The sequence below is a fragment of the Balaenoptera borealis genome, assembly GCF_965194805.1.
Source record: "Balaenoptera borealis genome assembly, chromosome: 5".
In the NCBI taxonomy this organism is placed as follows: Eukaryota; Metazoa; Chordata; class Mammalia; order Artiodactyla; family Balaenopteridae; genus Balaenoptera; species Balaenoptera borealis.
The window spans coordinates 68,394,664-68,409,881 of NC_138862.1; the positions used below are offsets into that span (position 1 = coordinate 68,394,664).

A 15,218-nucleotide genomic window follows, 5' to 3' on the forward strand; every position below is an offset into this window, starting at 1 on the left:
TTCACTGGACTTATGATGATCTTTTCATGATATATGTAAGTCAAACCACTATGCTGTACATCTTAAACTTATACAGTGCTATATGAATGTAAACTATATCTTCATAAAACTGGAAGAATAAATAACCTTGCCAAATAGATAGATCCCTGTATGTTGAGTAAAACAATTATATGTGGTACCAAGAAAATGTAATTCAAGTACGCAGCTCTTTCATGGTCTGGTTCTGAGACAATAAGTTTCATTAAAGATACCAATTACAGTCCTCTGGGAGTGGCTGACTGGCACATTGTGATGAGATGCCAAGTCCAAATTGAGCAGGACCACCCAGTTGACCAGAAATGTCTGCAGTGGGCCCTGGAGTCTTACTGTGTGTTGGCAGACCTTCACCAGAGAAATGACTTCACTACGCTTTTGTAGTGAAACCCTTTTTTCAAATAAAATCTTATGTGAAATCCCAGTCTATGACCCCAGTAAAAGCAGAGCTAGGTTGTACTTAAGGCACCTCTGTGGAGGTGTCTAGTAGTGCAAAAGCGCTAACATGAAAAATGGGTGGTCTGTCATCCTCCATGACTGTCATGTCTTGTGACTAAGATTTTTTAACACCCATGAACTTCCACCTAGATTCAACAATTTTGTAACATTTGCTTTTTTTCCCTCACTCTCTCTGTTTTTCCTGAAACAATTGAAAGTAAGTTGCAGATATCATGACACTCCTAAATATTATAGCATATGTATCCTAAGAATAAAAACATTCTCTTAAATAACACAAATATCATTATCCCTTATAATAATATCCAATAGAAGGTCAATATTCAAATCACCCCTGTTGCTCAAAACAGCTTTCTTATAACTTCCTCCCAACCCCTGCCCCCAATCTGGACTCACACATTGCATTTTGTCATTGTGTCTCCTTCATCTCTTCTGATATAGAACAGTACTCCTGCATTTTTAAACATTATTTTTCATGATATTGAAATTTTAGAAGAGTTTAAGCTAGTTGTGTTGTAGAATGTTCCACATTCTGGCTCTGCCTCGCCTAGATTTTTTAAGAATCCAAGCAGTTTTCTTATAGATTCTAGATTTGTCTGATTGCGCATGGTGTCATTTAATTTATTCCTCTATCGGCTTTATTTCTGGTAAACTTGGAGTTAGGTTGAAAGGCTTGGGTAAATTCAGATGAATATTTTTTGCAAGAATATATTTTGTAGGTGAGGCATCAAAGAAGCTTCTTTTTATTTATTTATTTATTTATTTACTTTTATTGAACTATTGTTGATTTACAATACTGAGTTAGTTTCTGGTATACAGCAAAGTGACTGAGATGTGTGTGTGTGTATATATAATATGTATATAATTTTATATACATATTTACCCTTTCATCCCACTGCTTTTCAGTCCTTCTTGAATTTCTGTGCCTCATCTGGGGTCATTTTCCTCTGGCTTTAGTATTTCTTCTAGTGCAGGTCTGGTAGTGATGAATTCTCTCAGTTTGTCTGAAAATTTATTTCACCCTCATTCTTTGAAGGATATTTTTGCTGGGCACAAAATTCTGAATTGGTAGTTATTTTCTTTAAGCACTTTGAAGAAGTTATTCTATTATCTTCTGACTTTGTTTCACTCTGCACTTCCCTTCTCTCCAGGAACTTGGCTAAAGTCCTTGTTGCCTTCAAACAGACTTTTTTCCCACTAGCTCTTCTAGTAGTTGTTGGCAAGAAGTTTGGTCTGATACAAGTAGTCTATCATAGCCAGAAACCTGCTGCTAAAATAAGCCTACTAAGTAAAGCTTAGAATTTATCCTACTAGGAATACAGACTCAGATTACTGTGTTCAAAATTACTTGAAATAATTTTCTTTGTGTGGTTATTAAATTTTAAAAGGGTTTGTGCTCACTTCAGCAGCATATATACTAAAAAAGGGTGAGAAACAAGAATAAAAGGACTAAGAAATTAAGAATGGTTTCAAAACTCGGTATGAATAAAATTTTAAGGCTTTTAAAAATGAGTAAAATAAATAAGATTTAAAGTAAATAGAAATAAATTGGAAGTAGTTTGAAGATTAGAAACTTAGTTGTAGGTAAAAGGAAAAATAAAATTTAAGATTGTAAATTGGATCAACAAAATACATGATAATGCTGAGACTTGGAACTAGAGGGCAAACTATCTTTTTTTAAAATTAATTATTTTATTTATTTTTATTTTTGGCTGCATGGGGTCTTCGTTGCTGCACGTGGGCTTTCTCTAGTTGTGGCGAGCGGGGCTACTCTTTGTTGCGGTGCATGGGCTTCTCATTGTGGTGGCTTCTCCTGTTGCGGAGCACGGGCTCTAGGTGCCCAGGCTTCAGTAGTTGTGGCACAAGGGCTCAGTAGTTGTGGCTTACGGGCTCTAGAGTGCAGTCTCAGTAGTTGTGGTGCATGCAGCATGTGGGATCTTCCCTGACCAGGGCTCGAACCCGCATCCCCTGAATTGGCAGGTGGATTCTTAACCACTGTGCCACCAGAGAAGCCCGCAAACTGTATCTTAATTAAAAACGGGAAACCCAAAACTGAAAAAAAAAAAAAAAAAAAAAAGAAGAAGAACCCAATAAAGGCAGGTAATAATAGTGTCAGACTCGAGAGTTCCCTGGACTGGAAGATTCTGACCACATGGAACCTTCACCTTGTGCCTGTCCATGGGGGTCCTTGCCTCCCTTACCCACCCTTCACTCTTTCCCAAGTCAACCTTATGAAACTGCCACCACCTGGTGATTAGGGGAGTGTAGAAACTGATCTGCAATCCAAGACCCAAGGAGTTTCTACCACAGCCCTGGAGGCCAAAGAGTATGGTCAAAGCAAGGCCACTTTGGTCTATAACCAGATCCCCTCCCACCAGGATTCATGCCCCACTCTTCCAACTGGACCAGAGATTAATTTTCACTAATTAATTTCCTTCTTGCCTAGACACTAGTGGTTCTCCCACTATTAGAATACTCTCTCGCGGGAGGAGAGAGACAAAGTGACATAGTGAGGTAGACGGCAACAGGAGCAGTTAGGAGTTGAAGAGGCTTTGGTCAGCCAAGTTCATATAATGAGGACTTAAGATCCTAAACATTGTCTGCTCTCATGTGGTACATAAAAGATGTTTAAAATTAAATTAACATTCTTACCAAGGCCTGTTTCTGTGAAACTCTGGATCTAAAAAGACTTCTGAATGTAGAAAGCTGCCATCTGGCATTGAATTTGCTGTTTATTGTAATTTGTATATACTTATGAAAAATAATGGTCATGTTTCATCTGTTATATCTTGCCAAGGGCTCTTGGCATTGACAGAAAATTTTTCCTTATTGATTTGCAGATTGAGAGGATCCAGAATCCAGAGCTCTGGAAACACTACCAGACAAAGAAAAACAACATGGATGCCAAAAATGGCCAATTAATAAATGAGAAGCTGCTCTTCCATGGGACAGATGCTGACTCAGTGACACTTGTCAACGGAAAAGGCTTTAACCGCAGTTATGCTGGAAAAAATGGTAAGGACGCAAGTAATCTGGCTGCTTCAAATGAGGTGTCAGCCATGAGAACCCAAGCTGGCTGGGGACAGTATGGATGGTGTTGTGTTCTCTCATTGTTGGGGGCCATGTTACAGCCAAAGTTTTAGGTTAGACTCACTATATTTCATCCCGAAGGGACTGACTGGCCCTCCAGGGTGGGAGAATGATTTTTTTTTTTTTTTTTTAATTTATTTATGGCTGTGTTGGGTCTTCGTTTCTGTGCGAGGGCTTTCTCTAGCTGTGGCAAGCGGGGCCACTCTTCATCACGGTGCGCGGGCCTCTCACTATCGCGGCCTCTCTAGTTGCGGAGCACAGGCTCCAGACGCGCAGGCTCAGTAGTTGTGGCTCACGGGCCCAGTTGCTCCGCGGCATGTAGTATCTTCCCAGACCAGGGCTCGAACCTGTGTCCCCTGCACCGGCAGGCAGACTCTCAACCACTGCGCCACCAGGGAAGCCCTAGAATGATTTTTAAGAATAAAAAAACCAGGGACTTCCCTGGTGGCGCAGTGGTTAAGAATCCGCCTGCCAATGCAGGGGACTCGGGTTCGAGCCCTGGTCCAGGAAGATCCCACATGCCGCGGAGCAACTAAGCCCGTGCGCCACAACTACTGAGCCTGCGCTCTAGAGCCCACGAGCCACAACTACTGAAGCCTGTGTGCCAAGAGCCCGTGCTCTGCAACAAGAGAAGCCACGGCAATGAGAAGCCCACGCACCGCAACGAAGAGTAGCCCCCGCTCGCTGCAACTAGAGAAAGCCCGCGTGCAGCAACGAAGACCAAACGTAACCAAAAAAAAAAAAAAAAAAAAAACCACACACACACAAAAATTTAAAAGAAGCTTAAGAGAGAACTGAACATTATTTTAACATTATTTGACATATTGGGTCAACATGTCAAATTATAGACTAAATTGAAATCCTTAAAGATGTTTTGTTTTTCTCTTCACAGCTACGGCATTTGGAAAGGGAACCTATTTTGCTGTCAGTGCCCATTATTCTGCCAGTGATACATACTCTAGACCGGACGTAAATGGGAAGAAACATATGTATTATGTGCGAGTACTCACTGGATCGTACACAGTTGGAAACAAGTCATTAATTGTGCCTCCTCTAAAGGACCCCCAAAATCCTACTGACTCGTATGACACTGTCACAGATTGTGTGCAAAATCCAAATTTATTTGTGGTATTTTACGACTACCAGGCTTACCCAGAGTACCTCATTACTTTTAGATGTTAACATTTTGGTATCTTTTGCAGAAGATATTATTCATCTATACATAGCTAACTGTAAAGCAAGCTGTAGTTTTTTTTTCTCTTAACAGCTTTTTCTAAGATCAGAGGACCCTTGTCACTGAAATCAGACTTTCTCTAGCCTCTCTTTCAAAACTGGAATGAACCTATCTTGAGAGCAATAAATTCGAGAATTTAATTGGATAACTTAGAGTTACAACTGTGCATCCTCAACCATGGATATCAAATCTGTAGACGTACAGGTGTTTATTTCCAGAGGGGAGAGTATAACATTAATGTGTTTTTTTAAATTGGGGTATAGTTGCTTTACAATGTTGTGTTCGTTTCTGCTGTACAACCAAGTGAATCAGTTATGTGTATACATATATCCCCCTCCCTCTTGGATCTCCCCCACCACCACCATCCCACCCATCTAGGTCACCACAGAGCACTGAGCTGATCTCCCTGTGCTATACAGCAGGTTCCCATTAGCCATCTGTTTTACACTGGTAATGTATACATGTCAATCCCAATCTCCCAGTTCATCCCACCCCCACTTCCCCCTCCACGTCCACATGTCCGTTCTTTACGTCTTTATCTCTATTCCTGCCCTGCAAATAGGTTCATCTGTACCATTTTTCTAGATTCCACATATAAGAATAACATTAATCTTAAAGGCAGAGGACACAGTGATGCAATTTCAGCTGCCACTGAGAGACAGCTGGTATCATGTCAGGACTCCATACTGCTGTGGGGAGCACAGTATTACTAAGTGGGTGGGGCTGCTGTCTTCCCTGGGTGCAGGGATGGTGTCTAATCTTCTTTATCCCTGGGCTGAGGTCTGTGCCTGATGTACAATAGATGCTCCATAAGTGTTTCATAAACCAATTAAGAATGAAGAAGCCCTGTCAGACTCCTAACCAAAGTGGGAACCATCTCATCAACACCCGTGACTTATTGTCACTTTGCTTCAAATCGATGAGATTCCATGGCAGGGAGCTTTTTCACGAAGCAGCCTATGGACATGTGGGACAGCTCCGGTCAGGGCTCTGGGACTTCGGTGCAGGCATGTCCTGCACAGTCCAGGGGGCTGTGGTCTAGCTTGGGGACTAGGTGAGCTGTATCCCATGGAGCTGGGCAGTGCAGCAGCCCTGTTTCCAATCGGTCCTTTCTAATGTTGAACCCAAATCGGCCTTTTTATAACTTTTATTCATGGTCTTAGTTCTGCCCAGTGGAAGAAAGGGATAATGCCTGCTGTATTTTCAGTATGAACCCCTTCTACTATGTTAAGATTAAATGAATCCAAGGGTATTAAATAGCACATTTTCCTTGGCAGCCTAGCTTTTGATGATTTTAAAGCCTTGTGCGTAAATAAACCAAAGGAATTAAGCAGTCATATTACTAATTTGCTAACTCAGTAGCTATAGGATAGTAATGGAAAGTTTCTTTTTTAACTTCCTCAGGTGAATTTCAGATTCTAACACTGTTTATTGAGTGCCTAGATTAACCAGGTACTATAATAGGTGCTTTCACATAACAGTATTTATTTTCTTCCCCGAAACAGTCTTGTGAGGTAAGAATTACATCCCCATTTTAAAGCTGAGGAAACTGATGCCTCAGAACACAAGAAGCTTCCTTGCCTTAAGTCACCTGGGTAACAGGCCTCAGAGCCAGCAACTGAATCTGGGTCTCTGTGTCATCAAGCCCCTTGCTCTTCCCACTGTAGAACATGGCTTCTAGATTAATGTTACTGATTCAGGAGTATCTCAGACAATCTGTGAATTATCCTCATATTTCCTTGGCCTTGTCCCTTCCGGCTTTGGTTTTCATTGTAGAGTCTCTTCATTTGAAGCTCTGTAGGCCAAGAGGCCAGAGCTATGCCCATGGGCAGCCAGGACAGATGGTGAGCTTGGATGCTAGGGGTCACCAGGAGGATAAAGGCACTCTTTCTTGGCCCCAGGGAACAATGCCTGCACTTCAAGTAAAGGAGGTTGAGGGGGCCACAGTTGCTGCTTCATTAAACACAGACATCTTGAAATTTTTCTTGCTGTTGCTGTTTTTTAAGTGGATTGGCAAAGACTTCTTATTGCTTAGGAGTAGCTTCCCAGCCACTGGCATCTGAACTTGGGCTTGACAATGAATGTAAGAAATAAAAAAGGAGAGACCCGCTCTCTAATTTGTTCTTGTTCTCCAGTGGTTTGGTTAACTTAGGCAAGGCTGAATATCAGGGTGTATTGCACCAAGTATGATGATTCAGTCCTTAAATGTTATAGTTACCCTCAATCTAAGGAAATATGTCATACAACACAGGGAACATGGCCAATATTTTATAATAACTATAAATGGAGTATAACCTTTAAAAATTGTGAATCACTGTACTGTACACATGCAACACATAATATTGTACATCAACTATACTTCAATAAAAATTTTTTAAAATAAATATTTCCTCCTTTTTGAATAAAGTACTTGGAAAATGTTATTTGGTGGTTAAATATCTTTATCCTTTAGGACAAATACAGGAGAGCTTGATGATAAACGCAGGCAACTGCTGATAAAAGATCACAACTAAACATGACAGCATCAAGGGATCCTCACAGTTATCAATAGCATTCAGCTGAAAATTACACGAAGGGCACAGTACAGCTTTAGTTCAGTAAATCTGAAGGGCAGATTGACCCCAACAAGTAGCCCCTGCTAAAACAAGCCCACTTTGAGCCTGTGTTAGGTCTTGGTGGTCTACTCCAGGGCCAGAGATTCTTAAACTTTTTTGCTATTTGAAGCACCTCAGGTGCTTGCTGAGACTGCAAATTCTGGCCCATCCCAAAGGAGGCAAATTCTATAGCTCTAGAGTGGTGCCCAGACATCTGCATCTTCAGCAAGCCCCTCAAATGATTCTGATATCCCTGATACCCAGAGCTGCTTAGGACTTTCATGGGCCCCAGGCAATTTTGCCTTTGTAGGCCCCTTACTCCATGAAAAGTATTAAACATGATACTTCGCTACTGCATTGGTATAAATATGAATGTAATCGAAACTAGATTATATTCTTTTTTTTATTTTTAAAGAAACTAAAACATTTCTGTAGACCCTAAAAGCTCAGGGGCCCTAGCTACTTTGCCTACCGGATAGATCACCCTGCTTATATGTGGATACTGTAACTTTAGGTGTAACACTTCAATCCCTCTAACCTCTGGAGGGTCAAAGTATTAATATTTATTTAATAATTGAGTTCACTCATTCGGGCCTGCTCATCTGAGAAATGCAGGATGAAATGGGACCCTACTTGGTGGCTTATCATCTCCCCCTTTGACTGTCTTTTCTCCTTCCCACACTCCCCGGTTGCAGACAGCCAGGATCTCTTGCTGTGTCATAATCTCTATCTCTATAAAATGAGGAAATTATCTCCCAACACCCATTTACATTTCGAATGCATTCATATCAATGTCTTAACTCTCTACCCAGGTCTCTGCATGCCAGAAACTATTACCTCTAACTGAAATCAATACTTTGCCTTCAGAACAGCTTTCAAACCTTTCTGACCCCAACATACACTAAGAAATACATTTTATATCAGGCCCAGTACACACACAGATATAACTGAAAAGTTTTATGAGGTATATTTACGCTGAAAAAAATTTTTCCTGGACAGTTTCACAAAATAATACTTATATTTACTATTGAATTCACTGAAATTACATATTCTGCTCCACTAAAAAAAAAAATGCTGGTCTCACCCACTAAATTGATCTTATGACTTGCTAATGGGTCACAATCTACAACTTGAAAAACACTGGTCCAAGTAGTAGCAAATATAATAAAATATCTGGGAGGGAGGGTGTGAGGGAACCCTGGGGGAGGGAGGGGGTGAGGGAATTCTGTGTGAAGGAGGGTATGAGGGAGCTCTCAGTGAGGGCAGGTGTAAAAAAAATATATAGCTGAAGACAAATGTCTATTTCTGCGATAGGGATATACCTACTACAGGTAACAGACATCTCACCCTTAGCCACAACATCCTCTGCCCCAGTGTTTCTGAAGGAGTATCGCCCAACAAGGTCTCCTTTTTAAAAAATCCACTCAAATATTTAAGGAGCACCTACCATGTGCTGGGCACTGATCAAGACTCTGCAAATATACAATAATCAAAGTCCAAACCCTCATGCAGTGACATTCTCGTTGGGGGAGATAGACAGTAATCAAATAAATAGGCAAATATATAGTGGTCAGATGGTGGTAAGTGCTACAGAAGGGTCTTTTTTCAGACCCTTCTTTTCCTGGGCATGTTCACCTCCCTTCCTCCTTTCTCCCAGAAAGTACGTACTCTCTTGGGATTTACTGATACCGTCAGTTTGACCTGAGAAGGATGGGGCCAGTAGTCAATTCTTCTTAAAAGGTGACTTTGTCTTTTCTGTTTTGGTTACTGAGTTCAATATGTTTTTATAATTTTTAAATTCTTACTTAGATGGTAATGTTAATAATTATCCCCACATATTGCAAATGTAATGAGAGTGGGATCAAGTTCACTAAGCCAAGCTTTTAGTTAGTTTCAGAAGTCAGCAGCATTTGGTCCTTTTTATTCCAGGGCTGGTGTTCCTAGATGTCCCAGTTCCTTCCACAAGGAGGCCTCTTATTGGGCCCCCACCTACTTTTCTCCTGATTGGTATTCTGCTCTGGATTACAGGGGTTACCCAGTGAGAATTCCACAGATGCGAGAAATGTGATCACTTCAGATCAAGGCTAGACTTCAACCTGCATTTGAATTAAGAAGTCAAGAACTTAAAACAATCATAAATCTTCCCACACCATCTTATGACAAAGAGTCCATGATAGCTACTGAAATTAACAACTGCACCCCTCCCCCCCAAAAAGCTAGAATTCACCCAATGGATGCATTAGATCAGGAGTTAGCAAACTTTTAAAATATTTTCAGCTTTGCGAGCCATACTGCCTCTGTCACTACTCAACTCTGCCACCGTAACCCTAAAGCCACCACAGAAAATATGTAAATGAATGGCATGGCTGTGTTCTAATACAACCTTATTTACAAAAACAAGCAGCACGTGACCCCTGATGATGGAGAGACTATTTCTTGGTGAGAACACTAGGGGCTTACATTTGAGATAGGCTGATGAGATAGGTAAGGAAAGGCAAAGGCACTGAAGAAAGAGGCCTACCAATAACAAAGAGCCAGGTTGTCCAAAGAGCAATGTGTATGCAAGAAGGTGGCAAGAGACTAAAATGTTAATTAGGTGAGAACAGGACATTTATAAGCATATGCAAATTGACCTTTTGCCATTTCATCTTTTATTTTAAAACTATATTATTTTTAAAATATTCTTAAAATATTATTGAAAAAGTCATTTTCTATTAGAGTCGCAAACTTCTTCCTTGAATCAAAAGTTGTGCCACTATCCTGGTTACCTGTGGATTCACCAAGCAATCCAGCAAGTCATCTGTAGAAATGAATGTCTGGGAAGGGGCCACAGTACTATTTGAAGCAATTTGTTCCACTACTGCATTCTCACTTTCACTCATCATTCGTTGTCTCTTGGTATAATGCAATTTTCCAAAGCGTTTTCCATTATTGCCAACAAAGTCTTCACCATCACTTTCAAACATGCCTCCTCTTTCTGAGGGTGGTTCTTGGGAACCTGGTATCACAGGAACCAGATCAGGACCAAAGGGACTTGCTGCCTCCTGCTTTACTGTTCCCAAGGTTAAGCTGTGGCTACTAGTTTGTTCTACCTCCACGTGGTTGTGCACATTTAATTCTTCCTTTATCACGTACTCTCCGTTTGTGCTCAGCGCTTCGGTTTCTACTACCTTAGATGTTCCATAATGATCAAAAAAAGCAGAAACGGCTCCATTTAAGTAGCGACAATTGACTTCATGGGATGTTTCCTCAACCTAAGGAAAAAGAAAAACTCTTTAAAATGGTTATATGCACTTACATAAATTGGAAAACAAATTTTCCAGCTGGGATTGGTTTATCACAGGATACTAACTGCCATGATGAAAACCAGAAGGGACCTACCTCAGTTGGGTTTAACCAAGCTCTGGTATCATGTGGATTCTCTGCAGTTTTCAGGGCACACACAAGCATGCGGGTGATTGCCTCTTCTACCCGGGCTTGGTGGTCCTTTTCCTAAATCAAGGTTAAAAAAAAGACACATTTTTTCATTTGTCTCTGTGTCTCATTGCTTAAAACAGAGTAGAGTCTCTTAATTGTGTGTTCTGTTCTCTCATTAACATAAGTTTTGTTACTGAAGGAATATGTTGTTGGCAGACCACAATTTTTATGTATTCACTCTCCTCTGCCATCTAGAAGAGTTTTAGAATATTTCACCAACCAAATATAAGTGTGTATCCTGTCTATAAGACATAGACCTTAAGTATGAACCACCTTGCAATTTTTTCCCCAATATTTTCCATTCTCTGACATGTTTAAAGTTAAAAAAAAAAAAGTATTACATACAAAGGAATAATCCCTGTAGAGCAGTGGTCCCCAACCTTTTTGGCACCAGGACTGGTTTCATGGAAGACAGTTTTTCCATGGGATGTGGGGGGTGGATTGGTTCAGGCAGTAACATGAGCAATGGTTCAGGCGGTAATGTGAGCGATGGGGAGCGATGGGGAGCAGCAGATGAAGTTTTGCTCACTTGTCCGCTGCTCACCTTCTGCTGTGCGGCCCGGTTCCTAACAGGGCGTGGACCAGTATCGGTCCGCAGCCCAGGGGTTGGGGACCCCTGCTATAGAGGATCATTTTGATAAGCTAATTTCTTGAGGAACGGGAAATAATTATAATAAACATTCTTGGCCACAAGAATGAGATGACCAAATATCTAAATAAGTTTTTTTAAAGAGACAATAAGTATAAACTATGGCATTAATGATAAATTACATTATATATATGTGTGTGTATATATATGTAAAATTTTCTTTTTTTGGCAATCTTTTTTTTTTATCTTGGCCACGCTGTGTGGCTTGTGGGATATTAGCTCCCCAACCAGGGACTGAACCCAGGCCCTCAGCAATGAAAGCAAAGAGTCCTAACCACTGGACTGCCAGGGAATTCCTAGTCATAAATTACATTAAAATCAATAATTTTGTTCATCAAAAGATACCATAAAGGAAAAAACAAGCCAGATGTCTGTAACGTATATAAGTGATAGGAGATGAATATGCAGAATGTATAAAGAATCTGCACACATCAATAAGACAAATGACCTAATTTTTTTTAAATGGGCAAAAGGCATGAAGACAAACATGTCAAAAAAAGAACAATTATAAGGTTAAAAACACAAGAAAATAGGCTTAGCTTCATTCATAATCAGGGAAATGCAAATCAAGAAGCCCATGAAACTGGCAAAAGAGGGTCTGATAATTCCAGATGGTGGAGAAATGTGCTTGACAGAAATCTTGCTGACGGTGGGAAAACATACAGGCGTTATTTTATAAACTCGAGTACTGTGTACCCTACAGACCAGCAACTCCACTCCTAGATATATACATATATACATATTCTCTAGAGAAACTCTTGCACATGTGTACAAGAATATTCTATTTATAAAAGCAAAAGAAATTGGAAACAACCCTAATATCCATCAACAGAAAAATGAATCAAATTGTAGTACATTAACACAAGAGGATATTATATCATGGTGAAAATGAATGACCAGCTACGTGTGACAACACAGATGAATCTTAGAAACATAATATTAAATTAAAAAAAAGAAAGCAAATCCCCAAGATGAGATACACTTCACACTAGGAAGGCTATAATAAGCCAGATAACGACAAGTGTTGGTGAGGATATGGAGAAATCAGAATCTTCACAAATTGCTGGTGGGAATGTAAATAGTACAGCTGCTTTGGAAAACAGCCTGGCAATTCCCCAAAGGTTAAATGTAGAGTTACCAGACGGTTAATTTTATAAGTTAACTTGGCTAGGCTATGGTGACCAACTGTCTAGTCAAACACTAGTCTAGTGTTTGTCACTGTGAAGTTTGTCACTGTCAAAATATTTCATAGATGCGATTAACATTTATAATCAGCTGACTTTAGGTAAGAGGAGATTATCCTCAATAATGTGGGTGGACCTCATGCAATCAGTTGAAGGCCATAGGAGTAAAATTTAAGGTTTTCTGGAGAAGAGATTCTGCCTCAAGATTGCAACAGAAATCCTGAGTGAGCTTCCAGCCTGCCAACCTGTTCTACAGATTTTGGACTCCAGACTGCAATTTTAACTCTTGTCTGAATTTCCAGCCTGTTGGCCTGCCTTGGCTGATGTACCATATGACCCAGCAACTACACTCCTAGGTACATACCAAGAGAAATGAAAGCATACATCCACACAAAAACTTGTACACGAATGTTAACAGTAGCATTATTCATAATAACCAAAAGCAGACACAACCCAGACGTCCATCAATTGATTACTGGATAAACAAAATGTGGTATATCTGTACAATAAAAAATTTTTTTAGCCATAAAAAAAAGGAATGAAGTACTGATACATGCTACTACATGGATGATTCTTGAAAACATTATGCTGAATGAAAGACGCCAGCCATAAAAAGTGTCCCCTTCAAATAGTTAAAACAGAAAAAAAAATTCTGTATAGTTTTAGAAGTAATGGGTATGGTTACAAGCAGGCAGATGACAGCTCCACAATGGAATGAGCTATCTTGGGAGGCAAAGCATCTGTAAAGCTATTGTAGACGTGACTTTGGCACTGGGAGTGGAAGTGAACTCCATGCACTCTACCTTGATATTTGCTCTGATTCCAATACAGCGTGCTGCAAGCAGAATTTCTTTCTTTCTTTTTTTTCATGTATAGTATTTTTAAAAGCTTATTTTATACAGCAGTTTCTTATTAGTTATCTATTTTAAACATATTAGTGTATATATGTCAATCCCAATCTCCCAATTCATCCCCCCACTCCCCACCCACCTGCTTTCCCCTCTTGGTGTCCATATGTTTGTTCTCTATATCTGTGTCTCTATTTCTGCCTTGCAAACCGGTTCAGCTGTACCATGTTTCTAGATTTCACATATATGCATTAATATACAATATTTGTTTTTCTCTTTCTGACTTACTTCACTCTGTATGACAGTCTCTAGGTCCATCCACGTCTCTACAAGTGACCCAATTTCATTCTGTTTTATGGCTGAGTAATATTCTATTGTATATATGTACCACATCTTCTTTATCCATTTGTCAGTTGATGGGCATTTAGGTTGATTCCATGATCTGGCTATTGTAAATAGTGCTGCAATGAACATTGGGGTGCATGTGTCTTTTTGAATTATGTTTTTCTCTGGGTATATGCCCTGTAGTGGGATTGCTGGGTCATATGGTAGTTCTATTTTTAGTTTTTTAAGGAACCTCCATACTGTTCTCCATAGTGGCTGTATCAATTTACATTCCCACAAACAGTGCAAGAGGGTTCCCTTTTCTCCACACCCTCTCCAGCATTTGTTGTTTGTAGATATCCTGATGAAGCCCATTCTAACCAGTGTGAAGTGATACCTCATTGTAGTTTTGATTTGCATTTCTCTAATAATTAGTGATGTTGAGCATCTTTTCATGTGCTTCTTGGCCATCTGTATGTCTTCTTTGGAGAAAAGTCTATTTATGTCTTCTGCCCATTTTTGGATTAGGTTGTTTGTTTTTTCACTATTGAGCTGCATGAGCTGTTATATATTTTGGAGATTAATCCTTTGTCCATTGATTCGTTTGCAACTATTTTCTCCCATTCTGAGGGTTGTCTTTTTGTCTTGTTTATAGTTTCCTTTGCTGTGCAAAGCTTTTAAGTTTCATTAGTTCCCTTTGTTTATTTTTGTTTTTATTTCCATTACTCTAGGAGGTGGATCAAAAAAGATCTTGCTGTGATTTATGTCAAAGAGTGTTCTGCCTCTGTTTTCCTCTAAGAGTTCCATAGTGTCTGGTCTTAAATTAGGTCTTTAATCCATTTGGAGTTTATTTCTGTGTATGGTGTCAGGGAGTATTCTAATTTCATTCTTTTACATGTAGCTGTCCAGTTTTCCCAGCACTACTTATTGAAGAGACTGTCTTTTCTCCATTGTATATCCTTGCCTCCTTTGTCATAGATTAGTTGACCATAGATATGTGGGTTTATCTCTGGGCTTTCTATCTTGTTCCATTGATCTATATTTCTGTTTTCAGGCCAGTACCATATTGTCTTGATTACTGTAGATTTGTAGTATAGTCTGAAGTCAGGGAGTCTGATTCCTCCAGCTCTGCTTTTTTCCCTCAAGACTGTTTTGGCTATTCGGGGTCTTTTGTGTCTCCACACAAATTTTAAGATTTGTTGTTCTAGTTCTGTAAAAAATGCCATTGGTAATTTGATAGGGATTGCATTGAATCTGTAGATTGCTTTGGGTAGTATAGTCATTTTCACGATATTGATTCTTCCAATCCAAGAACATGGTGTATCTCTC

At 39.8% G+C, this 15,218-nt stretch overlaps 2 protein-coding genes across 8 annotated transcripts in view; one reads left to right on the forward strand and one right to left on the reverse strand.

Moving 5' to 3' along the window:
• The window catches only part of PARP14 (poly(ADP-ribose) polymerase family member 14), a 48,124-nt gene extending 40,927 nt beyond the window's left edge, over positions 1–7,197 (forward strand). The window contains exons 16-17 of one of the 2 annotated variants that reach the window (XM_082394851.1): positions 3,330–3,504; positions 4,472–7,197. In XM_082394851.1, coding sequence (XP_082250977.1) covers positions 3,330–3,504; positions 4,472–4,761 — 465 coding nt within the window. In that variant the 3' untranslated portion in view covers positions 4,762–7,197. Of the gene's footprint in view, positions 1–3,329; positions 3,505–4,471 lie in introns of those variants that run through there. The other variant, XM_082394852.1, reaches the window with a different exon arrangement.
• A 599-nt stretch (positions 7,198–7,796) lies between these two features.
• Positions 7,797–15,218, reverse strand: part of HSPBAP1 (HSPB1 associated protein 1) — a 58,301-nt gene continuing 50,879 nt past the window's right edge. For all 6 annotated transcript variants that reach the window (XM_082394935.1, XM_082394936.1, XM_082394937.1 and 3 more), the window contains 2 exons: positions 10,789–10,899; positions 7,797–10,661 (listed from right to left, as the gene is read on the reverse strand). In XM_082394935.1, coding sequence (XP_082251061.1) covers positions 10,122–10,661; positions 10,789–10,899 — 651 coding nt within the window. In that variant the 3' untranslated portion in view covers positions 7,797–10,121. The remainder of the gene's footprint in view (positions 10,662–10,788; positions 10,900–15,218) is intronic.